This window comes from Labrus mixtus, chromosome 11 (assembly GCF_963584025.1).
Source record: "Labrus mixtus chromosome 11, fLabMix1.1, whole genome shotgun sequence".
NCBI lineage: Eukaryota > Metazoa > Chordata > Actinopteri > Labriformes > Labridae > Labrus > Labrus mixtus.
In genome coordinates this window covers 29,796,879-29,821,656 of record NC_083622.1, presented here as the reverse complement: position 1 = coordinate 29,821,656, position 24,778 = coordinate 29,796,879, and the positions used below count along the sequence as shown (strand labels likewise).

Here is a 24,778-nt window from a genome sequence, read left to right as displayed (position 1 = left end):
TGTCACTCTTTCAGGTAAAGAGCTAGCTCACTTTAAAGTAATATAAGAAGGTGGAGTATTACAGAATCATATTAAGCCACAGTCCTTTCTAACACTGAGTTAATATAAACTCTATGTATATTAAAATATACAAGATTCTGATTTCTGCCTCTCAGGTTGAGTCTGCTGTTTCAGTTTTCACCTGTTAGCTCACATCCCTGGCTACTAAGTCATAGGAAAAAGTTAATTATTGTTACCCCGTTTATGTCATGATTATATGAGAATATTTAACATTAGTTTAATTCATCAGGCTGGCCCATGTGATGACAGTTTAAAATAATCTTCAATAGAAAGTGGCAGGAACACTTTTGTCTTAAAACATAAATTCATAAAGCTGATCATATAATTGGATTCATCCTGTCTTATTATATATTTTGCTTTTCCTCTTAAATAGTTCTCCTGTCTTTAATAGGAAAACAAAAACATTATCAGCTACTTATTTACAAAAGCAAACTTTAGAAGCTGAAGTTTAGCAGAACCTGAGGACAGATCTTATTTCAGGTCTGAAGCATAAACATCACAGTAAAATTAATTATACTTTACATTTAACTCCATGATTGTTTTTCTTTATTACAGAAGATGCCCTCAGATTGAGATCCATCAGCAACCACTGACAACATGGAGGACTCGTCCCCTGAGCGTTTCCTGTCCTCTCTCGATGGAGTTCTTCTCTTCAGTTATTAACTCTTGAAAACAGCAGCACAAAATGCCAGACTGTTTGACAAGTCTGTGACAAGTCTCATGCGTATCTTGCTATGCTTATTGGCTTTAAATGTTTAATATTAAATAAGTTTGAAGGCCATTTATCTCAGACGAGCCCGGCTGTGACAAGCTGAGCTCGTCTGTTAGCTTTGCTGTTGTCTTAGCTGTTGTTGGTCAAGAAGAAATTAATGTCAGTTCAAGGCCTTTTCAAATGTGAGCTATAAACTTAACTGCTAAATTATTTAACTGTGACCAACACTTGTTGTGCTCCAGTTAATCAGAGACAGTCATGTCAGATTTTTAAGAAAAGACCCGTGAGTAGAAATGAGTGACATCTTGTGGTGAGATTGCTCAATTGGCAACCAACAGTATACAACAACAACAACAACAACAACAACAACAAAATACACAACAATCATTTGTTTCAGATGATTAAACAATAATAAAAACGTTCTAATTCTGACAATAAATCTTACTAAATTCTACTCATTGGACCTTTAACATGCATTCAAAATTCTTCTGCTGCCACTTTTAAGTTGTTCAACATTGCTTTCAGTTTAAGTAGTGTAAAGTAGTATGTTTCAATGCAGAGTACTGTGAATACCATTATTTAGTAGAATGTTTCAAATTGATGGTGTATAATGACAGACTTCACCAACAACTTAAGTATAAATGAGTTATTTCAGACAACATACTGTACTATTATAACGTAAATTTCTTATTATAATGTCAATGGTAATTTTGGATGAGAGAGAAAAACTGAGGAACTTAACCATTGGTGTTCTCTTTTACACATTTACAACATCTCCATGTCACAAAATAATAATGTTTGGCAATTTCAAATTGCGGGATGGTCCGAACATTCTCACTGCTGGTCTAGAGTTTGTGGCAGGGTCTGCACATTCTCACGTCACGTTGATTTTTATAAATCCCGACGTATGCGTCAAACACAGCGTACTCAACATTTTTGTACGCACGCACCATTTATACTTGAGGCCCATGGTGTGTTTCAGAAGGTCCAAACATGGATTTAAATACCTTGCTGTTGTCCTCATCTAAAAACAAACAATTATTCTCCTCCAATCATGGTAAAAAAAAAATTATCTAAATAGATGGGGTGTGCTCCCCCTGTCACTCTTTGGCAGAATAGTCTGTTGGCATTCTACCAACACTGCTTTTTTTCCGTTTCCAGTGCCGTAGAAAAGGAAATATTGAAAATGATCTGGCAAAATAAGAAACTAAGAATCCGGTAAAAATGTTTGATGTCAACAAAAGAGAGGAACATTATATCTACCCAATATAACAGTCTATTACTGGGCTCAGCTCCGTGCAGTGATAGCATAAGTGATCAAAGATATAGAGATGGGATGGGTTTTTATTGAACAAAATTCTTTACCAGGAATATCACTATTAAATGAACAAAACATTGGCACATGCTCACTCATATTTTCAAGGTTTATTGATAGAATAGCTGAAGCGAGACATATTGTCAAAACGTTGCATTAAAAATGACCAAACATTGTTCTATTTAATTTTGTCGTTTCGGTATACAAAACATTTTCGGTTGGGGATACGGATGCACATGTTGCTATATATAATAAAACCATAGTAGAATGTATTGTGGTCATCATGATACAGCACTATGTTTTAATTATCTGCGGAAGACATTTACAGGTAGAATGTGTAAAAAGTATTTGATGTGAGAGACAAAGACTAAGGGCATATATGCAATTGCACACAGATGTCTAATTAATTTAAACCCCAGTGGAAAGATACTACTGGGACTACAAACAGTTCAAACAACAACAATATTGTCACTGCATTCTTACGTGGAATCTGTAAATAGAGATGATTTCCAATCGTCATCTCTAATCTAGCCAGTTTGGTCCTTCTGTGTCAAGATGCAGGCCTCTTTAGTACACCATGTACCTGAGTTCAGAGTAGATGAGGGGAAACATGACTGTGCAGGCACGGTACAGGATGACTCCACTCTTGAGTAAAGCTCGGGGTTTCTTGCTCCAAGACTCAGACTTGAAGTTGAAGTAGATTGCATACAATGCCACAGCAAAGAAGTGTCCAATAAGGGTCATAGGTTTGGGAGACAACCTGGACACAGACATAAATTCAATAAATAGAAGTCTGTTATTTTACCGGAAAATGTCTCTGGTCTTCAGGAACAAAATGTATGTTAATAAGTAAGCTTCACTTGTATGATGGTACACCGTCATACAGGTAAAGCTTATACAACCTTGCATGAGAGCTTACATCTTGTTCAACATTTGCAAAAACCAAAGTAATGTAAAAAGTTGTGATTTAACAGTTGGATAACAGCAAGACTACACCAGACCATCTATTGACCCAACCAGTAATGTAGAGGTTCTAGTAGGTGGATTTAGGACAAATCAAGCCAGCCATACCCCTATTACAGTTTTTTATTCTAAGCTAAGCTACTCGACTGTAATTCAGTGCTATCAAACTTATCATCTAGCTCTCATTGAGAAAATAAAATTGGCCATTTCTTTTAATTCCATGTTTTTGTGAAGGATGGTTTAAAGCTTACACAGAGAGTAATCCAATAGGTCCTGCAATGCATTCGCCTCCAAGTTTGAAGTACTGGAAGCAGGCTTTTCTCAGCTCTTGAAGAGAATCTGGTAAACACATAATAAATAGGACATGATTAAGATTAAAATGGCCATTAGTTATTGCAGTTTTGGCTTTTTTAATTTGCAAAACAATAATTATGTTTGCTTCAGTTTTATTGTTGTCCATATGTTAGCCTGTTAATGGCAGGGGAAGGCCACTCACCATCAGTGGCTGCAAACAGCTCGTACAGGGCCTGGGCTAAAACATTCACCACAAAAGAATGAGATGACTTGCGTTTCCAGTGGAATTTTTTCTTTGCCTTTGGAGAAGGAAAAAGGTTTTTTCAGAGTTTTATCATTTCACTCAAGACACAAAAGAAAGAATTAAAAGGCAAGGCAAATGTGATGCAGTATCCAGGCTCCAAATATAATTTTCAGTTCCATGTCACAGTCAGAAGGTCTAATTAAGTGTATACTTAAACAGATTTTTAAATGACAGTTGAATTATGAATACTGTCATTCCTGTTTAGAATAATCGATCTAGAGAAAGTCAACTGTTTTTCAGCACAATTATTTAGCTCTGTGCTTACCTGCAGCATCTCCCTATCATTGTGCAGATCAGAGATGTTGTTGAGCAGATTCCTCCAAATGAGAATGTCATTGAGAGCGACACTCATCCCTCCTCCTGTGAGAGGATGCCTCATGTTGTAAGCATCACCCAGCAGAAGCACGCCTGCAAAAACAAAAAATTGTCTTCCTTTTAATATACATGACCAGTTGTTATCTTATCACAGTGAATGGCATGACATGCGGAAGATTATTTCAATTATTTATTTTGCTTTTGATACAGCTCTCATGTCTAAGCACAACATATATAGCTACTGTCAGTCCCGTAGCCTCACAAAAGACTGGGAACAGGGAAACGGATGGCCTAGCACTGTCTAAAGGTTACAATATCCACCAACCAACAACTCTAAAGTTGCTAATTAACAGGTTAACTTAATATGTTTTCTTGTTTGTTCTGAGATTATGTGGAAGTCAGATTTAAAAAGAAATGACTGAATGGGGTGAAGACATTATTGCAAAGCCAGCGTTTCCGTTTCCAGCCAGCCAAGCAGAAGCTTGAGAAATGATAACTTTCAATGTTTTCAAAAACTACAATTGTGTTTTAACCAGACCTTGTTTGTTACCAAGAAACATTGGTAACACTGTATAATAACCATCATCATAGGGTAAATTGATAGTTAATTAACCATTGGTTAATAGTTATTTTACTATTAACAAACAATTGAAATTATATATATATATTATAGTTAATAATGTTTGCTAATTATTTTTAATGCTTTAATTTATGTTAAGTTAACAGTTTATTGTTGCACAAATTATAACATTTTATACAACATATAAAATGTTTGTTAATGATAACCAAATGATTTGTAAACTTTTAAGAGAGCGTTTACAAAACATCTATAAAGATTAAATAGATAGATGGACCAGATATTTGTAACACTTTGTAAATGGTTATACATATTTTGTAAAGCATCTATTTACATTATTTGGATGGCTATTAAAAAGTTGCAATTGACAATTATAATATCTTGTTCCAACTTTATAATGACCACCCAAATAATGTTTATAGATGCGCTACACAGTATTTATTAACCATTTACAAAGTATTATAAATATGAGTTGCAACTTTACAATAATCGTTCAGATGATTGTAGATGGTTAACAAACCAATTATTAACCACTGATAAAGTATTAATTATCTAGCTAAAACATGTTTATAGATAGCTTTACTAGTTGTACTTATTAAGTATATATAAGTTCAGTTCGTTCCAACTTTATAATAGCAGACCAAATGATGTTAATAGACAGTTTACGAACAAATTATTGACATTAACAAATATCTGTCCATCTGTCTATGTAATGTTTATAGATGTTTTATAAACGATTTCTAAAGTTTTACAAATCATTTGGTTATCATTAACAAACACTTCATATAGTGTATACAATGTGTGCAACAAGAAGATGTTAACAACATAAATTATAGCATTTTCAGGGTTTGTTAATAGTAAAATAACTATTAACTATCAATTAACCCTTTATTGCTAATGGTTATTATACAGTGTTACCAAAACATTTTTTAACAATACATTCAATTAAAAAAAATGTGAAGTAATATGCTGTGTATTAATTTCACCTTAGAAGCCAATACATTTCAAACTAGCCCACAACCAGAATCAGTTTTATTAGTTTACTCGTACAGTTTTTAACCAAGTTTGACTATTTTCCAATACACATGCATTATCATACTATACACAATTATTTCATACATCCCCCAATCCTATTTTAAATGAAGTCAATGTTAATTATACTAAAGTACCTGGCTTGCTGATTGGGGAGGGAGGGAGAAAGCTGGCAGGCATGGACCTGAGTCGATCGTTCTGCAGCGCAAACATGAAAGGGTCCTTTAAATGCTCTGAAGAACAAAAAGACAGCACAGCTGGCTCATCAGATGCAACCCACAGGTGCACACTTGACTCACACAAAAGCAAATCTTTTTTCTTTTGGTGTCTGAATGGACATTTATAAGAATAGAATAGAACAGAATTACTTTATTGATCCCAAACTGGGAGATTGTGGTGTTACAGCAGCATGTTATCAGAGCAAATGATAAGTGAATCTGACTCCATTTCAAATGATTTTCTGTCAGGGTTACAGAGCCTAGTGGGTTTGATAACTTACACCTTAACGATAAAGCTCTAAATAAAGTTCTGATCTGTCTCATACCTGGCAGCTGTGGGTATATCTTCTCAGCCATGTAATCTGGGAGGTGGCGAGGCATCTCCCCTCTGATGTCCACGAGGACTCTGGTATGTGAGGAGGAGATCTGGTAGATGAGCACAGGGCTTGGGTGGGCAATCACAAGCTCAGCATGGTTGTCTCTAAACTGGGGGCAGTCCTTGAAAAAAAAGAAAAGAAACAGAGATGACTCAGAAATAAAGAGATTGACTAAATTCCTGACTCCAGCTGAGAAAAATAGACTTCACAGCACCATATTACATTTTTTGTTAAATATATCCTTCAAATATATTAAAGTTCTTTCATGAATACCTACAACCTTAATTATGATGACGATGGTCTCTATATTATTGATGATGATGATGATGGTAATGACGATGGTTTTGTTTGATAATGACGACTTATAAGATGGTTTCTATACTGATTAGAGCTCTCAAGAACTGCCCTCAATGTTGTGCTTTGCCTCTGTGCAATGCCTGTCAGCACCTGTGTGTCCAATCAGACTCAAAGCTGATCGTTTGCTCTTACTGACATTGTTCCCTTTTTTCTAGATCCTTGCTTGTGTTGTTCTTACTCTCTGATGTACGTCGCTTTGGTTAAAAGCGTCTGCTAAGTGAATTGTAGAATTGTAAAGTCAATCAGAGTTATTTGAGTGTTGTAACTAGATATTATTCTATTATCGATTGCTCTTTTCTGGTCATTTTATTAATAAAGTGATCGCTTATGTTGCATCTTAAATGTCAAGAGGAAGTTTTAATTTACCAGAGGGAAAGCCTGGATTAAAGTTTTGTTCCTTGTCATGTATGACAACGAACAACAGGATTTTCACAAAGGCCCCATTTGCGAAAACTTCTTCCTAACAATGTTTGGTATATTTGCATGAAAAAATAAATGTTAATCTAAATATTTGCTCATTATCATCATCGATTGATTGACACTTTAATGACATTAAATTAAATCAAATATAATCATCACTGGTCATAACCACAGGAACACTGGCCTGTACTTGCTTTCATAAGGCATCCAACAAAGTGAGAAGAGATGTGAGCTTTCCCAGAGACAAGACTTCTTCGGAATTTGGAAAAACAGCCATCGGCCACCACAGTTAGCGCTGCATAAATTTCCTACAGATCACAAGTTCATACAGTCATCACACATAATGAGAAATTAATACATTATATCTCCCCAGAGGGTACTGGAAAGTTGATTAAATGACTTTATATGAACAGCAGAGTTCTTACCTTGATTTCCCCAGTTTCTTTATCCTTGTATTGGAGTCCTGTAACACAGCCGTCCTCTTCCTGCAAACGTGTCACTGTGCCCTCTATGAACTTAACACTGGGGTTACAGTTAGAGATATCAGAACCACATACCAGCTTAGCATGGACAACATGAAAAAATAAGGTCTGAAATTAAAAAGATTACTACTTCACATACAATCACATGATAAACTCTGTTTGGTAATCCATGATTTTCAAGGTAATTTAAAATAAACATAACTCTCAATATTTGAATTAAATTGAAATACAAGATAAATTCCATGAAAAGTAAAACCTGGTTTCACAAAAATGTGTTTAACGATTAAGATTTATTTTCTCAAACAGCCACATCTAAATGGTGTACACTTGATAGGAAAAAGTGCAATTAATCCACTGTTTTGAGATAAGTAAAATACATTTTAAAAAATCAATAAATTTAGGGGTGTGACAATGCTCACTTCTGCTCGGCCAGCGCGGTTCTCCTGAGGCCCATGATGAAGCGACCATGATGGAAGGCGCGTCCACACTGAATGTTGTCCTCCTTCTGAGGATAGGGAATCTCTACCTTTGTATTGCTTTCAATGTCATGAATAACATATCCATTGACCAGATGAGCATCTATACCCTCCACTGAACCTAAGGCCAAACACATGTAACAAGTTCAATCTTGTTAATATTTACACAGTTTGTTTAAAATGTATTTTTAATTAATGAGGCGTAAACACTTTAATCTGGATTTAGAATTAGATACAAAATGAGATCAGGGTATACTAAAGCAAACAATATGTATGAATTCGGTTTTGACATGAGGTTTCTGAGTGCAACTGCACTGTTGTAAAACACACTGCTGTTATGCCTCCCACACTACTACCGCTCACAGACAAGATGAATATGTTGACAGAAGTGAAAGTCAAAGACCCATGGCAATTGACAAGGTAGGTTTTTTTTTGCAAATATGACTAGCAGAACAGCCCCTTGCAGAGACAACTTTTGGTGTAAGATGGATTTATTTGTTTAATTGTATGAAAACCGGAGACATAACTTGGGTTAGTTGAGTTTCTGCAACCAGAGAATCTGCTAAACAGCTAAGCTGCATGCTTAGTATGAAACTGACCTGGTGGCAGCAATAAGAGACATTAAAACTGTAAAGGAATAATAAATGTTCTCGGTGTTGTTGCTTTTGAAGGTCATCAAAGCACAACAGTCTGTTTTATAACAAGTTAAAAACTTTTTCCAGGAGCTTTAATTTAACCATATTGAGAGAGTGACTGCGCAGCCCCTAAACAGCTCAGTGAAATAGAGACGAGAGGGCACAGTGACTCGTTTGCAGGAAGAGGACGGCTGTGTACACTCAACACAAGGATAAAGAAACTGGGGAAATTAAGGTGAGAACTCTGCTTTTCATATAGAGTCAATGATGACACTGATAACAGTAGAGCCTACGATACAGCCTAACGTTGCAATCTGTTATGAATCAAATCTGCAGGGGGATGTACACTGCTTCCTGCGCTTTCACTCTCTTTTCGTCTACTTAGGTCTTCCGTCTCTTTATATATATCAAACAGTACAGAGACGGGCTAAGTTGCTAGCTTTGTAAAGACGTACGTACTTCTCAAAAAAGAACCACAACCTGCTGCCAAACTTACACAGTGCTATATAAGCAGGTGACTGTGGCAATCTGTGGACGTGATAGACGCTATTTTCTCTGTGGACAGTTGTAGTACTATTGGATAGACTTTGAAACTATTATTTTAAGATGGAAAAGTTACATTTGGTTGCTTTAAAGTATTATTTTCTTTTTAGTGCTTTTTTAAAGCTACGATGAGGTACTTTTATTTTGTGTCTATATTTGTGCTGCCTGTGGAAAAAGTGGTACCACTTTTCTGTAGTCTTGAATTGTAACATAACAAGTGACAAAGACAATCTCATCCTGCTTTCTTTTAACAGTAAAACATATGACTTGGATATAGTATTTACAGTGGAAAATGTAAACAAAGGCTGCATGCTTAGTCTGAAATTTGACCTGGTGGCAGCAATAACATTAAAACTGTAAAGGAATAACAAATGTTTTCGCTGTTGGTCTTGTTTGCTTTTGTGCAAAAAGGATACGTAAATCCTTACGTTGTACATGTGATGCCTGTGTCTTCTACTTATGGCTGGTATGCTTGGATATTTTCTTTTAGCTTTTTATTGTGCTGTGACTGTTTGGAATGAAGATGGCTGTTGGAAATGTTGTATGCTGCTATTTTTTAGCTGTGCTGTTTGTCCTTTTAACATTGACCTTTCTTTTCAGCTTTTCACCTTTCTTGTTTGTGGATGTGTTTCTTTGGTTCTTTGGAGCGTAACCACTGAATCTTTCAAAAATATTGTCTTATTTCAGTTTTACTGTTTTTTGCCAATGCTTGCTCTCTTCACTTCCTCGTAGTAAAAGGCTGATGACATAATCAAGAGTTTTAGGATGTTTAAACTAGAAACTAAAAGAATTGTGCAAAATCAAGTGCACTGAGGTGGAGGTAAAGCGAGCTTGTACACTTACGGTTTTTGCAATTCTCTGACAGCAGCAGTTTCTATCACCAACCTTCAAGTCCTAGCTCTTTCAGGGCTTTATAGCCTCCAGGCTGCAGCAGCTCCCCTACTATCCTGTCAGGCTCCTTCAAATCCCTCTCCACCACAGTCACCCTCCTCCCGTCCCGGGCTAGGACAGCTGCCATAGCTGAGCCCAGCACCCCGGCCCCAACTATCACCACATCAGGTTCTGGAGCCACTGTTGGGCATCTGTCTGAGGCACTCTCTGGGGTGGAGGACTCTTCTTTTACTCTTTTCCTCATTCTCTGGCAAGGAAATCAAGGAAGTGAAGAATCTTATTTATTCACAAGTCTAAACTGTAGCGTGAACCAGACTGCAAGGTTGTAACTTTAAAAACTTTCAATAATAACTTTCTGAGAATTTATCAATCTAGTCACTCTTTATGTAACTACTGTAAACACTCTCTACCTTATGTAAATTAACCCATCTGTTATATAATAACATATTTCATGATCATGTTAAATCTCAGCATGTTTGCACCATTCACTACTGCACTATTGTCTAATTTTGTCTCATAGTATTTGCTTATTTTGTGTTTATTGTTGATATTTAATGTACTTTCTGTACAGAGAGCACAGTTGTGTGCAACTGGCCAATAAAGCTGAATTCTGATTTACATTGAAAAATGCTTTAGCGTGTTTTACATCTAGCCTAATGTTAATGTTTTTTTTTGTCCAAAGCGAAAAAATTCAGTGCCAACGCAACCGTAAATTTCCAACTCAATTTTCTTTTTACATTTTTGCAGCCCTCCTGAAGGTAAACACTGGAAAGTGTACAATTTTATACTTCATCAAACAAATACCTGTGTCCCTCTTATTTTGGCTCCATCCCATGAATATAACCTTCTATTGTCCATTAGCACGTTTTTTGCAGGTAGAATAGCCTACTTGAATAAACCTGAGAATAAGAAACCTATGGCTAAGTAAAAGCTCACAAAAATGTTCACTATGAAGTTTTAATTATTTTTAACTGTCTGTGTCTTACTTTGTAATCATAATGTATAATGTGCTTTACAAATGTATATCGATAAGTAATAGGCCTACCTTTTCACTGTTGGTCGCTGATCTCTCGTTCGACTGTGTTGACGTATGGGGAATAAAGTTGTTGATCACAGGAAATAGGGACAAGAGACGCAAAAGAAAATGAACTACCTGAGAGGTGAGCTTCTGACCATGAAAATACCTGATAAATTGGAGCAGCAGGCCGAAAATGAGAAATAAGGTTGTAACCATCACGAGCTCTTTGTTAGCATAAGTCAAAAACGTGTTTGATTTGTTATACAGATATGTGAAGCTCGCTATTCCAAGGAAAGTCCACATGTTTTAGGAAAAATAAAATAATAATTTCTTAGCCGATTGAAAGAACTGTTTAAGAACAGTTTTTAATATTAAAAGGCTATTCTTATTTTTTTAAATGACTATTCTTATTGTGATATCGTTTCTCGGGTGGTTCGGAAATATGTCTACTATTCTTCAAAAATGTTTCCTTTTCATTCCATGAGAACATGTTCAGAGTCAAATGGATGGGACGCAGGCACATACCACTTCGGATTCGATGGTTTTAAATCCCGCCTCATCAACAGTTCAACTCTCCAATCAGGAGTGCCATGGCGGTGAGCAGAGCTCACGCTATCCACGCACTGGACAGCCACTCCGGCACTAGACTTTCTCGAGGCCGCTGATTGGACAGTCGGTTGGAAGGATGGTAGTATGATATGATGTCAGTGAAAATGTGCCTTCTGCCTGCTTCCTCCTTCTACAGCGCAATGAGTCTCGTTTTTTTGGTAAACTTTATTTAATCAATTTTCAATTACAAAAACATGTACATATTACACATTGAATTGCATGTACAGATATGTTCAATATTTTACATCACACATCTATTAAAAATACGAACAAGGATAAAAATTGAATATATACTATGAGAAAAATAAACTAATAGCAGTATTAAATGAAGAAAATTGGACTTGCTTAAAATGATCAATATGTCAATTTTTGTTAGTTGTATATTTTCTTCAACATTTTCTAGACAGATAGAGATAGATGCGTTATTGATCCCAAGGGAAATTCAAAGCATCCAGTAGCAGGTTACAAAGAAGTACATGAAACATTTGTTACAAATTAACCACAAAACCAACGCCCCCCCTCCCATACATATATATATTAACTCGAAAAAAAGATTTAAAGAATACCCCTAGATGAATCTTAAACCTGTGCAATTAAAAAAAGACTTATACAAGAAATGTACATAAACCGTGCAGGGATAAAAATATATGTGCAATTTAAACAAGAACCTATAAACAGTTGAGGAAAAAAATCTGTAATTATACCTGAATATAGAAAAATAAAAAAAGTGTTGATCTTCTGAAGTTGTGTTGTTTATATATGTAGAAATGTTTAAAAAGAACGTAGCGCAAAATTATCAAAAAACAGACATTAAATAACAGTCCGTGCAAAAGTTAAAGGTGTGATTTAAATAACTGAGATATTCAGTAGTTTTGCAAGAGATTGCAAAAAATTTACAAAAATAAGAAAATGGCCTACCACATTAATCAGATTAAAAGTAGCGTAGTGGTTAGACTGAGCCATAAATCCAGGTATCATTTGGAAATCCGCAATTCATTTTTGACTGAATCAAAAAAACATAAAACAAACCAATATTGGGGTCAGGGTCAGGGGTCCGGGTAGGTTAGTGTATCTTTTGGTTTGATTTCAGAAACAGGCATTAAAAAACAAAAAACGAGTGGTTATTTGATTTTCGTTTTTAAAATACAAAAATTAAAATTGAAATACAAGGCGTTTTTCTTTTTCATGGTCAAAAAGGGATGAGCGAAATCTAAAAAACGTTTCAATTTTGGGGCGCTGGTGGAGCAGTGGTTTGTGCACGCGTCCCATGTATGGAGGCATTGCTCCCCCAAGCGGGCGGCCCAGGCTCGAATCCCACCTGTGGCTCCCTTCCTGCATGATGATTTCCAACTCTATCCACTGTCCTGCCTCTCCATTAAAGGCACAAAAACCTTACAAACACTTTGACGGTAATTTTTCTGAACCGTTAAAACGAAGTGTTTTATTATGAAAATAAACCAGATGTTTTAAAGCTGTTTCGGTGTCTGACTTCCGGCCACGCTTGTTCTTTTTTGTGCTAAATCCTGCAAATTATAACCCTACACAAGATTTCAAAGTGCGCGTTATAAATCGGATCCCTCCTAGAAATGGGATAAATCCCAAAACAAGAACACAACTTCTTAGCAGTTGAACCGCCTGTCATAGCAGGTCTGTATATATTCTTCCCAAAATCCATAAAAAATACGGTCGCCCATTGTTGCAGCCATTATGTTTTCTTTAAACATATCCGCTTTTGTCGATCAGTTTCTCCAACTATTTGTCTATGGAAGCGATTAGTGATCAAAATTCAAATGATAAAGCTAATTTGAAAATTCAAATGCATTAACAGAAATGCTTTTTAATTTTGGAAAAGTGGACGGCGCAGGAAAGTAACGTCAGACTCCAGTTCCCAGGCAGGTGAACGTAATATGTACAGTCTATAATAATAATAATATGTAGTCAGCTCTCGCAGTCCAGAGCCCACCGCAGCAGATACGCAGGGCTTCCGGATGCCGGAGCCTGATGCATCAATTTAGCACATACAGTCTGTATGTACATCAATGACAGGTGGTGTAACAACATCAAGGTGCACCGTAAGGTGTGTATGCCCGACGTAGAGATGCTGACCCTGTCACTACGTCCCTACTATCTCCCCCGGGAATTTCCAACGCTTGTGGTCAGCTGTGTTTATGTAGCCCCCAGTGCTAACGTTAAGATAGCAGCGGAGCTGGTAGCTGAGGATGCTAATGTTATGATGGCAAAGTACCCCGGAGTGCCGCTGTTTATTGTCGGGGACTTTAACACATGCCGACTGGACAACATTTTACCATCATTCCAACAGTATGTGGACATTCCCACCAGAAAGGCAAACATGTTGGACTTATGTTATGGTAACATTACCGATGCACTCCGTGCCCGCTCATGTCCACCGCTCGGACTTGCAGATCATAACATTATCTGTTGCCTTCCGCTCTACAGGCAGGAACTGAAATGTCACAAGCCACAACGCTACAGCGCCCCACAATGGTCAGAGGACGCCATTACTCACCTCCAGGGCTCCCTGGCATGTACTGACTGAGACATTTTCGATGGAAACTTGAATGACAGGGTCTCTGTCATCACGGATTACATAAATTTCTGCATTCACAGCAGCATTCCTGTAAAAACAATAAAAAAGTATCCCAACTCCAAACCATGGATAACTCCCCAACTAAGACAGAGTCTAAAGGAAAAGAGCGAGGCCTTTAAGCTCAAGGACTGGGAACGCCTAAAACTGGAAAACGGTTTTCAAGGCAAAATTGAAATTCAAAGACAAACTGGAGTCTGAATTTGTCAACGTGAACACCAAGCAGGCATTTCAGAAAGTCAAAACTCTCACCGGGTGTGAATCCAGAACCAAAGTAGGTACAATAACTGACCCAGCCTCCTTTGCAAAACAACTCAACACTTTTTATGCCCGTTTTGACACCCTGGACTGTACAGCTGACTGTGAAGCATGGTTAAGAGCCCCCTTCACGGTAGAGGATGTACAGCACCAGCTCAGCCGATGGAAGGTGGGCAAGGCTCCGGGGCCTGACGGCATCCCAGCAAGGGTGCTGAAGGCCTGTGCCCACAAACTCTCACCAGTACTCTTCTCACTCTTCTGTGAATCCTACCGGACTGCCACCATACCCACCCTCTGGAAAACTGCAACAATAATTCCGGTACCTAAAAACCCCGGCCCACTGAACTCAACCACTGTCGCCCTGTTGCTCTCACCTCCATTATAATGAAGTGCCTCTTACCTTTGTTCAATTTCAGCTCATCACTGGACTTGAACTGCTCCAATTTCAATAACACTGGAAGAATGGGCATGTTCTAACACTTTGGACCTTTAGTTTATATATATATTTACAGTCTATGGTATTTATGTATGATTGCTGTTGCCCAATTCATTTTAGTCTTCTGTTCTCTTAAAGTAATCAAAGTGAGAAGATACCGCACAAGACATTAAGAAGTTAATTATGGAAACACAAAAATAGTACACCTAGTAGAATTTGAATGTATAAATATGAATTTAATCTTAATGTGTTTAATGCAATAAATTATTTTGTACTGATGAGTGGAGAAATCAAATTTGATGCTTTGGCCACACTTTGATGCCAATAAAGACGTTTGAATTTGAAGAAAATCAGGAACTCTTGCCAACTATAGACCTATATCTAACCTTCCTTTTATCCTGGAGAAACTGGTAGCTAATCAGTTATGTGACTTTCTCCATGACAACAGTTTATTTCAGGACTTTCAGTCAGCATTTAGAGTCCATCATAGCACTGAGACTGGGTGAAAGCATGGATACTACAGCGGCATGCTCAAGGGGCTTTCCCGAAGCTGTGTCGAGAGCTGGAGATAAATTAAACCTCCGAACAGCCAGTTAGAGAGATTCCGCTCACTGATGTTGATTCAACATGTGGAAACGGGGGCCGACAGGTAGCGATGGAGCCGGACCCTACACAAAAACTAGGGCGACGACCGACGATCTCCTTGGTGTGTCAGGGCCTTCACAGAAATTAGAACAATTAATTGGAATTAAAGGGAATCCTTTAAGTTGGTTTAAATCCTATTTATCAGATGAATGTCAGTTTGTACATGTTAATGATAAGTCCTCTATGCAACCAAAGTTAGCCATGGAGTGCCACAAGGTTCAGTGCTTAGACCGATTCTCTTTACATTATATATGCTTCCTCTTGGTAATATTATGCCAAGAAGCTGGCTGGTTTCGGGGAAGTGAAGCGTCACCTGCCTGCCTGCCTGGGGTGAAGTTTGGCCTTTTTTATCCAGCGGTACTGAGACTGACTTTAAGGGACGGCTCCACTCACAGATTTGAGGACCCAGCACTCGTGGCAGATTTCATCCAAAAAAGCCTTAAAAAGGTTGTTGAGCTACATAGCGTGGAACATGTGGAAGGTTAGCTGGTCTCACCAAGAGAGTTATAAAGCAGCCCTGTTAGGACAACTCCACTAAAGTAACCTTTTTTATGTAATTTTTCTTAAAAAACCTATTGGTAATAGTGAGTAGATACTAATGCCATCCTACTATAATGTTATATAATGATACAGTTATGCAGGGTTGTGCATGTAAGAATGTGAGGGTGTATTACCCCTATATGTTGGAGTGTTGAGGGCAGTTGTGTCAGATGGCTTCAGGGTTTCAAGTTATACAACCTAGAAAAAAGCGATAATCTGAGTGAAAGTGCAGACTTGCAGCGGCACTAGCGGCCAATTTGGACACGAGGCTATGGAGGCTATACTGCTAACATCATTGCCGAAATACAGGCGTTTCGCTCGGATGTGAAAAAAATAATTAACTGACACTCTTGGACAATTGAAGAGCGAACTAGCTGACTTTAGAGGGGAAGTTAACCAAAAGTTGAACGTTAAGTTGGGGCTGATTTAAAAGAAATAACGGACCGAGTCGAGCAGATGGAGCAGAAACTAGCAGATGTGGAAGAGGGGAACACCGAAACCTGCTTGTTCACACTTTAGAATTTCACAAAGAAATTCAAGCCAAGTTGACGGATCTGGAAACGCGTCCACGAAGAAACAACATACGAATCCACGGAATTGCTGAAGGGGCAGAGAGTGAAAACATCCAGGATTTTATTGTGAACTACATCTCCCCGATGCCTCTCTCAACATACAACGCTGCCATCGGTCTCTCGGATCAAAACCCAAGGTCGATCTTCATTTATTTTCTGGATTGTAAAACCAAGGAGCTTGTACCGCTTGGAAAAACAGAGAGATTCACTACAACAGAAAAGGAGTGTTTTTTGAACAAGACTACCCGACCGAAATAATGATGAAAAGACTACCTGAAGAAAAAAGGACTACTCTTGAACATTACTGGAGATTCCCCCCCTAATTATCTTGTCATTCTCTGCAAATACTGTCTCAATTCTCAATTCCCCCCAGTTAACTTCATCATTCATTTTGTACTGTATATAGCACCTGTTTTTATTTTTATTTTTATTTTAATTTATCTTATCTATTCTGTTAAATGTGTATTTTTGAGCTTTCTTGTCTGTGCTGCTGTAACGCCCGAATTTCCCCTCTGGGGATCAATAAAGTACTATCCTATCCTAATAATTAAAACCTTAATATCACTCCAGCACATAACAAACACCAATACTGAAAATTAGGACATCCAACTTCAACACATTCCCTGTATAAGCTCATCCCACCGTCACAGACTACTACTAATAATTTGTCATATAGTGAAACACTTACAAATATGCAGAGCAATGTCCATGAAGAGTCCATACAATGAAACCACTACACACTTTCAGTCCTATGAATATAGAAAAATGTCCATAACAAATATATGCATTCACATGCTGAAAAGAAGCAGTTAGTACATTCACACACAATTCTTGGGGCATCTTATCACAAATCCGGCTTACTGAGCAACATACAAAGGCCTGGGTATTTATGTAGCAATAGAAATCAAACTCTATCCTTAAGTGTACTTGTAATGTATTCAAATCCAGGTGTCAGCTTAGAAGAGGTATTAAGGCCATTTAAGTCAAAATTACCTGTATTACAGGTTACCTATTGATGGTCAACAGTAATAAAAATGAACAGACCTGTAACTCATAGGTAAACGTTTTCAATATTGCAGCATTAAAAATATCAAAAACAATGATGAACATTCTTCTTGTTTCTTTTTTTTTTCTTTTAAACATTCAACATCATTATTATAATTTTTTTTTCCCTCTGAGTAGGGCGGCGATCCGCCCACACCCTGACTCAGGTTAAGAACACTCTTTGCTGGTGCTTAGTCATGCACCCAGTCTCCAAATAAATCAGGTGCTTTGCGCACCCTCCTTGGTCTCTGGGGAGGTGTGGAGGTACCTGTAGGACGGCTGGCTGGCCCACCAGTGGGAGGTCTGACGTCGGTCTCACCCAGCTGAGGTCGAGCAGGACTCCCAGCAAGCCAGCTACCACTTGATGAAGGTGAAGGCGGAGAGCTGATGCTCCCAGCCACGTCTGCAGCAGGATCCTTGGTGTCTGATGAGGAATCCCACAGGTTGAAGGGACCAGTCTGTGTCAGACGCAGCCCCGTCTGCTTCAGCTGCGGGTGTCTCTATGGATGCCGACACATCTGAGTCTCTAAAAATCCAGCTGTTGTCAAGTGGAGTCCTGGAATGGTAAGGCTTGAGCTTGTAATACCTGGTTTTAAGGCGTGTTAGTGTCCTCTCTGCTCCGAAGTGCCCACCCACAGGACCGTCGTGCATCTGCTCCATAACAGGTTTGTGAAATGTGTGGGGCAGCAGGATCTGTGAATGTTGCACCTTCCCTTCTTTGCAGTAAAATCTTCTCAATAACACTCCCTCTCTTTGATGTAGTCTTTTCCACTGTGCCCAGTAGGCTTTGGTGGCAGGGCTGCAGGCTGCTATGTCAGCCCAGGGTGGCCTTGTGCTTCCTTTTTCCATCCAGCCTAACAATGGTGCTATGTCAGGGTCAGTCATTTGAGCTGTATAGAGTTGCTCTAAAGTCCAGCCAGAAAACAAATCAGTGTGTGCTGCTTCACTCACCCGGTGGATGCTTTGATGAGCCTCAGCACTGCTGCAGTTGCTGACACTGGGGTCCACCACCCCCACTCTAGGTGACTCTGGCTCAGCTAACCTGCTGTCCTCCAAGCTGTCAGGCTCCACTACCCCCACTGGCGTTTACCCTGCAGGGATCAAAGCGGCAACCGTCTCTGCCAGACAATCAGTTAAGTTACACTGCACACCTTTATGCTGGTACTGTAAGTTGCTGAGACTGGGGTCTGTTACTGTGCATGGACATGTTTCTTGACATGGTTTCCTGGAGAGCGCTTCTGCATTCTGGGGGTTTTTCCCAGGGCGATGGATAACTCTGAAATCGTACTCAGCTAGCTTCTCCAGCGGGCGAACTTTAATCTGGTTAGGAAGCGCAGGCTGCTGTGATCAGTGCGGACTGTGAATGGCCTGCCGAGTAGGAGAAACAGGGTGTCCAAGGTAGGCCATCTGCTCCCGAAACAGGCAGCACTTGGAAGGTTTCAGTTTTAAGTTGGCTTCACGCAGCCTGTCGAACACTTGCCCAAGCCGCTCTAGCATCTGAGTGTTGTCCCGCCCCAGGACAACGATGTCGTCGAGGTAGACCAGGCACGTTTCCCACTGCAGCCCAACCAGCACACGGTCCATTAACCTTTGGAACATGGCCGGGGCATTACCCAGTCCAAAGGGCATCACATTCCACTCAAAGAGGCTGTGCTCTACCTGTTGGTCTGCTGCTGTCTGCTTTTCTCTGGACATCCTGCGGGGTTGTTGCTTTACAGGCGTGGTGGTCAGAATGTCATGCTGGACTATGTTGGTGCGATCAAGGTCTGTGCGGCTAATAATAATAATAATACATTTTATTTATAATGCACTTTACATTTAAACAAAAATCTCAAAGTGCTACAATTTCAATAAAACCATAAAAACAGTAGCAATAGTCAAAGGTAAAATCAGAGTTAAGAACCTAAGCATAACACAAGATCTAAAAGCAGTGGTTTAAGGGAAAAGGTCTTTAGGAGAAGGCTCTTTTAAAGAGGAGAGTTTTCAAGTCCTTTTTAAAGGAGTCCACTGTCTGTGGGGCTCTCAAGTAGTCAGGTAGAGCATTCCATAGCCTTGGGGCAGCAGAGGAGAAGGCTCTGTCCCCCATGGAGCAGAGCTTAGTCCTGTGGGTTTGGAGGCAATTTGTGGCGGCAGATCGACGGTGTCTTGTGCGGGTTAGTGGGGTGAGCAGTTCTTTGAGGTATGGGGGGCATTTCTGTACATGCATTGATGGGTGAGTAGTGTGATTTTATATTCGATCCTGAGTGAGACGGGAAGCCAGTGTAGTGAGTGCAGGTTGGGTGTGATGTGCTCGTGTTTCCGCACTCTCATCAGGATCCCGATGAGAAGTGCATTGCAGTAGTCGAGTCTGGAGGAAACAAAAGCGCGGACGAGTTTCTCAGCGTCTTGGGAGGTGAGTGAGGGACGGAGTTTTGAAATGTTCTTGAGATGGAAAAATTTGGTTTTGCAGATGTGTTTTATGTGTGAATCAAAGGTTAGATGGGGGTCCATTTTTACGCCTAGGTTGGTGATGAGTGGTGAAGGATGGATGTCTTGATCAGAGAAGGATATGGTGGTTATGGGAGGTGCCTGAACTTGGTGAGGTGTGCCCACTAGGATGGCTTCGGTTTTTGAGCTTTTTAATTGGAGGAAGTTTTGACTCATCCACGCTTTTATCTCCTCCAGGCAGGTGGTGAGTGTGGATGAAGGTGGTAAGGCTGTGGAGGAGGTGTTGTGGGTTTTCATGTACAGTTGGGTGTCGTCAGCATAGCAGTGGAATGAGATTCCATGCCGGGTGATGATGTGACCGAGGGGGAGTAGAGGGTGAAGAGGGTAGGGCCTAGGACTGATCCTTGGGGGACCCCACAGGTGACGGGGTATGTGCAGGACTTGGTGCCTGCAATTTCAACATATTCAGTCCTTCCAGAAAGGTAGGACTGAAACCAGTTTAGGGCTGTGTCTGAGAGTCCAATGGTGCTGTGGAGTCGGTTCAGGAGGATGTTGTGGTCGACTGTATCGAAGGCTGCAGTCAGATCGAGGAGGATGAGCAGGGATGGAGAGCTGCCATCAGCAGCCATTAGTAGGTCGTTTGTGACCCTAACCAGGGCTGTTTCAGTGCTGTGGGCGGGGTGGAAGCCAGATTGGAATTTGTCGTAGAGGTTATTGAGTTGTAGGTGGTCGTGCAGCTGGGCAGCAACTGCTTTTTCCAGAACCTTTGAAAGGAACAGGAGGTTGGAAATTGGCCTGTGATTGGAGAGTACTTCTGGGTCTAGGTTTGTTTTTTTCAGCCGGGGTCTGATGAAGATTTTAGTGTAGGTGGGACACAGTGGCAATAGTGGAGAAAACATTGCTGTATGACTGTAGCAGGTTAGCCAGCTTGCTGCGGTCTTCCTCTGACAGGCAGGAGAGGCTCTCAGCATACAGGACACGCAGGTGACTGGGAACAGAAGCAGAGACAGGGTAAACAGGCTCAAACAATGCAGATGTGCTTGTAGACAAGGGTTCCACCCTCTCCAACACCTATGCAGGCTGAAGGACTCCTGCCACAGCTCCTCTCTTTAAAGTGACAGATGCAGCACCAGGGTTGAAGACTCTGATGGGGATGCTGGTGGATCCCTGTGGCTGCACCACAGCATGAGCCACTAGAACATTGTGTTTTTCAATGAAACCTTTAGTTGGGCTTAACATCATGTCTCTTTCTGCAGTACCGTGAAGGCTTGAAGACTGTTATCTCTCTGCAGCCATAATCCCGACGGGCTTGCATCTGCTGCAGGATGACCCAGGATAACTTCAGTAGTTGCAGCTGTGTCAGCCATAATAAAGTTCACTTGAGCAAACCTGCCCGCAACATGCACAGGCAGGATGACTTATCCTAAGAAAGCCAAACCATCAGGCCCAATGCCTTGAAGGACCTGTGTTGTAAACGGCCAGAATAGGGGGCTTAAAGTCTGTGGGGATGGAGTTCCCCTTTTTCGTCCCCAGGGAGGAGAAAAAATGTGAAAAGACACAGAGGTAACGTGCTGCACGGATCAGTTATTTATCTGTTGTAGTTAAGCTAGCTTGTTATTGATGGATGATAGTAACGTCAGTGTTTCCTAGCTCGAGTTAACATCAGTTATTTCCACTGTACTTTTAGTAGGTTAAGATTATTCATGTTAAGAAAATAACCAGTTTAAGAAAATACACTTCCTCTTTTGTATAGTAGGCTACGTTGTTTGGGACACAAAACCTACTTTATATTTATTTACATTTCTGTACTTAGTTAGCTTTCACCCTAGTAGATTAAAATGTTTATTTTCCTCTTCCTGTTGTCATTAATAGTTTTAAGCTCTTGTATTTAGAGTATTGATGTCTAAGAGCATGAATGCATTTTGTGAAAGAAGTCCTCACTGAATAGATATGTGTGCATGCTGTAGGTCTGGTTGCAAGGAAAGCTATTGAGTTGAGTTTTCTGTACTGCTCAGAAGAGAAAATAATATTTAAATGAAACACTATATTATAAAATGCAGATTGTTTCACAAATGCTCATCTTCTCTCTCCATGTGCAATCAGAAACATTTAAATCCATCCCCTGCTGTCCCTGGGCCGCCTGTGACCACTTCTGCTCCCTAAACTGTTTGGTATTGTTTGTTCTGTAACACTAGTTATTTGTATTTGTTTTATTTTGTATTTACTTATAAGAAATATTAGTGTTATTACCATTTTATTAATGTTTGTCTAGAAGTATTTTTTATTTTTGAAATAAAGACATTATGTTAAATATAAAGCTGTAGGCCAGTTTTCTTTAAATTGATGAATATAGTCTTTGGTGGTCAAACTGTCTGCAATATAAGGGGCAACTGCTGAAATCTTGCCTAGGGCACCAAAATGGCTAGGGCCGGCTCTGCTCCTGACTCTCTGCCTCAGTTCAGTGGCTGCAGCTCCACAATGCGCTGGTAGCTCCACCTGGCAGACTTGGGATTTTTGTGAACCTGAGTTGGACAGCCATGGTCTTTTCAGTCCAGCGGTTAGCCTTAGCACAGCTTTCAAACTGATAAAGAAAGTCTTTCCATGAATCTGATCCATCAAACTGACTTGACATGGGGATGGGGATTCTCTCCTTTGCTCCATATGGTTCATCGTCACTGTCTGTGGAGTCACCGCAGATCATTGTTCGTGAGGCACGGCGGTGGGATGCAGTTCTAGGCCGTTTCACATCATGCAGGCTACTCTCACTCTGTCTATAATCATTAGCTTGTGGCAGAGCTGCATAATGGGTTTTATTAAACTCTGCGCTGACACTATGCAGCAGCCTGGTGTGGGTTGAGGCACATATGGTGGTGATTGTGACACAATCTGGTGAAAGGGCTGTGTTGGCGTGTTAGCAGTGCAGCGGTTACAGTTTTTATCAGAGTAGCTTGAGTCATAAGCTGTGCAAAGTCACGTTCAAAAGCATTCGGGGCAGCCGTGAATGGAGTTGAAGTGACATATTTCCTATATTCTGGCTGACCAGGGGCCACAAACTCACCAACATTTATTGTTCCAGGCGTTAGGAAGGGGTTTGTGCTTTTGGGACTTGAAGGAGTCTGCAGCCTGCCCGCCGAGTGATGCGGAGTTGCAGGGCCCTCTGTTGCTTCACGTGGCGCTAGCGTTAGCTCCATGCTAGCCACGAAAGGGTTTGTACATCCATAAACATGCTCATATCCGTGATTAATTCTGTCCATATCAGTAAACAAAGTCTCTGTAACATCCGACAGGAACGGGTTGGTGCTTACATTTCGTTTCATCACATTCACGTGTCTCATCTCTCCGGTTGCTACGTGAACTTCGTCCCTGACATCCGCCATTGCTCTGATTAGCACGAATCCCGGACGAGCCCCCATTGTTACCTTTTTAGCTTCTTCGTCCTTAACCGTGGTACAGGAAAGCTGCCTGGCTCGTTTTAGGGCTGGCAACTAGCAGTCCGTTTATTCGGCACACAAAGCATGAGGAGAGACACTGCAGATTCTCTTAACCGGGTCACTTCATTCATAGACACCTGTACCTGCACACATACTCGTACCTGTTGCAGGGGAGACTCACGCAACTTCTCATCGCCTACATTTCCCATCAGCCACCTACTTAAAGGGACTGCGGTCAAGCCAGCCTCCACTTCAGAAACGATAGTCAAGCCAGCCCTAGTTGTTGTAGTTTACCGCCCTCCTGGCCCATATTCTGAATTTCTATCTTAATTTGCAGAATTTTTATCAAATGTTATCCTTAGCAGTGATAGAATAATTGTTGTAGGTGACTTCAATATCCATGTGGATGTTGATAATGATAGCCTTAGCAAAGCTTTCATGTCATTATTAGACTCTATTGGTTTCACCCAGGGTGTAAACGAACCTACTCATCAAACCTACCTGGATCTTTTTTAGCTTATGGCATTGAAATCCAAAACCTTACAGTTTTCCTAGAAAATCCTCTTCTATCAGACCATTTCCTTATTACTTTCGACTTTGTCCTACCAGAATTATCTCTGCTTAATAAAAATGTGCTCTCTAGAAGTTTATCTGATAGTGCTGTAGCTAGATTTAACGAAGCTATTTCAGCTGCTTTTGATTCAGTACCGTGTTTCAACCCAGTTGGAAACTCTTATCATAGCTTTAGTCCTTCTCAGCTAGATCAGTTTGTTGATAGTGCAGTGGATTCGCTGAGAGTTACTCTTGATTCGATTGCTCCCCTAAAACAGAAGGTTATCAAACGGCAGAGACTAGCTCCATGGTTCAACTCAGAAACCCGTACTCGAAAACAATCGTCGCAAAATTTTGAAAGAATATGGCGCTCGACCAAAACGGTAGAATCTCGTTTATTCTGGCAGGATAGTCATAAGAAATATATGAAGGCTCTACGTCACGCTCGAGCTGCCTACTACTCCTCTCTAATCGAGGAAAACAAAAGCAATCCTAGATACCTTTTCAGCACTGTAGCCAGGCTGACAGAGAGTCATGGCTCCATTGAGCCTTGTATTCCTCTAGCCCTCAGCAGTAATGATTTCCTGAGCTTTTTCAACAACAGAATTCTAGACATCAGAGACAAAATTGGTAACCTCCTGCCCTTACCTGGTGCAGATACGTCTGATAC

The 24,778-nt window shown here is 40.1% G+C and overlaps 1 protein-coding gene across 1 annotated transcript; it reads right to left on the bottom strand.

Moving 5' to 3' along the window:
- Nucleotides 1-2,182: 2,182 nt before the first annotated feature.
- sqlea (squalene epoxidase a) lies at nucleotides 2,183-11,493 on the bottom strand. Its single transcript, XM_061051260.1, has 12 exons — nucleotides 11,017-11,493; nucleotides 10,373-10,375; nucleotides 9,966-10,218; nucleotides 7,846-8,023; nucleotides 7,370-7,466; nucleotides 7,139-7,252; nucleotides 6,117-6,288; nucleotides 5,710-5,805; nucleotides 3,914-4,056; nucleotides 3,547-3,643; nucleotides 3,302-3,389; nucleotides 2,183-2,847 (listed from the first exon to the last, which is right to left on the bottom strand). Exons 1-12 carry the CDS (start codon nucleotides 11,290-11,292, stop codon nucleotides 2,655-2,657), a joined length of 1,710 nt encoding a protein of 569 aa, XP_060907243.1. The 5' UTR covers nucleotides 11,293-11,493; the 3' UTR covers nucleotides 2,183-2,654.
- Nucleotides 11,494-24,778: the final 13,285 nt, after the last annotated feature.

Excerpts from the sequence above, each read along its gene's own strand:
- sqlea (XM_061051260.1), bottom strand. The coding sequence starts at position 11,292 with ATGTGGACTTTCCTTGGAATAGCGAGCTTCACATATCTGTATAACAAA. Across the intron at positions 7,467-7,845 it reads ACCGCGCTGGCCGAGCAGAA|TGTTAAGTTCATAGAGGGCA; the intron begins GTGAGCATTGTC and ends CTGTAACCCCAG. Across the intron at positions 2,848-3,301 it reads CCTATTGGATTACTCTCTGT|GTTGTCTCCCAAACCTATGA; the intron begins GTAAGCTTTAAA and ends GTCTGTGTCCAG.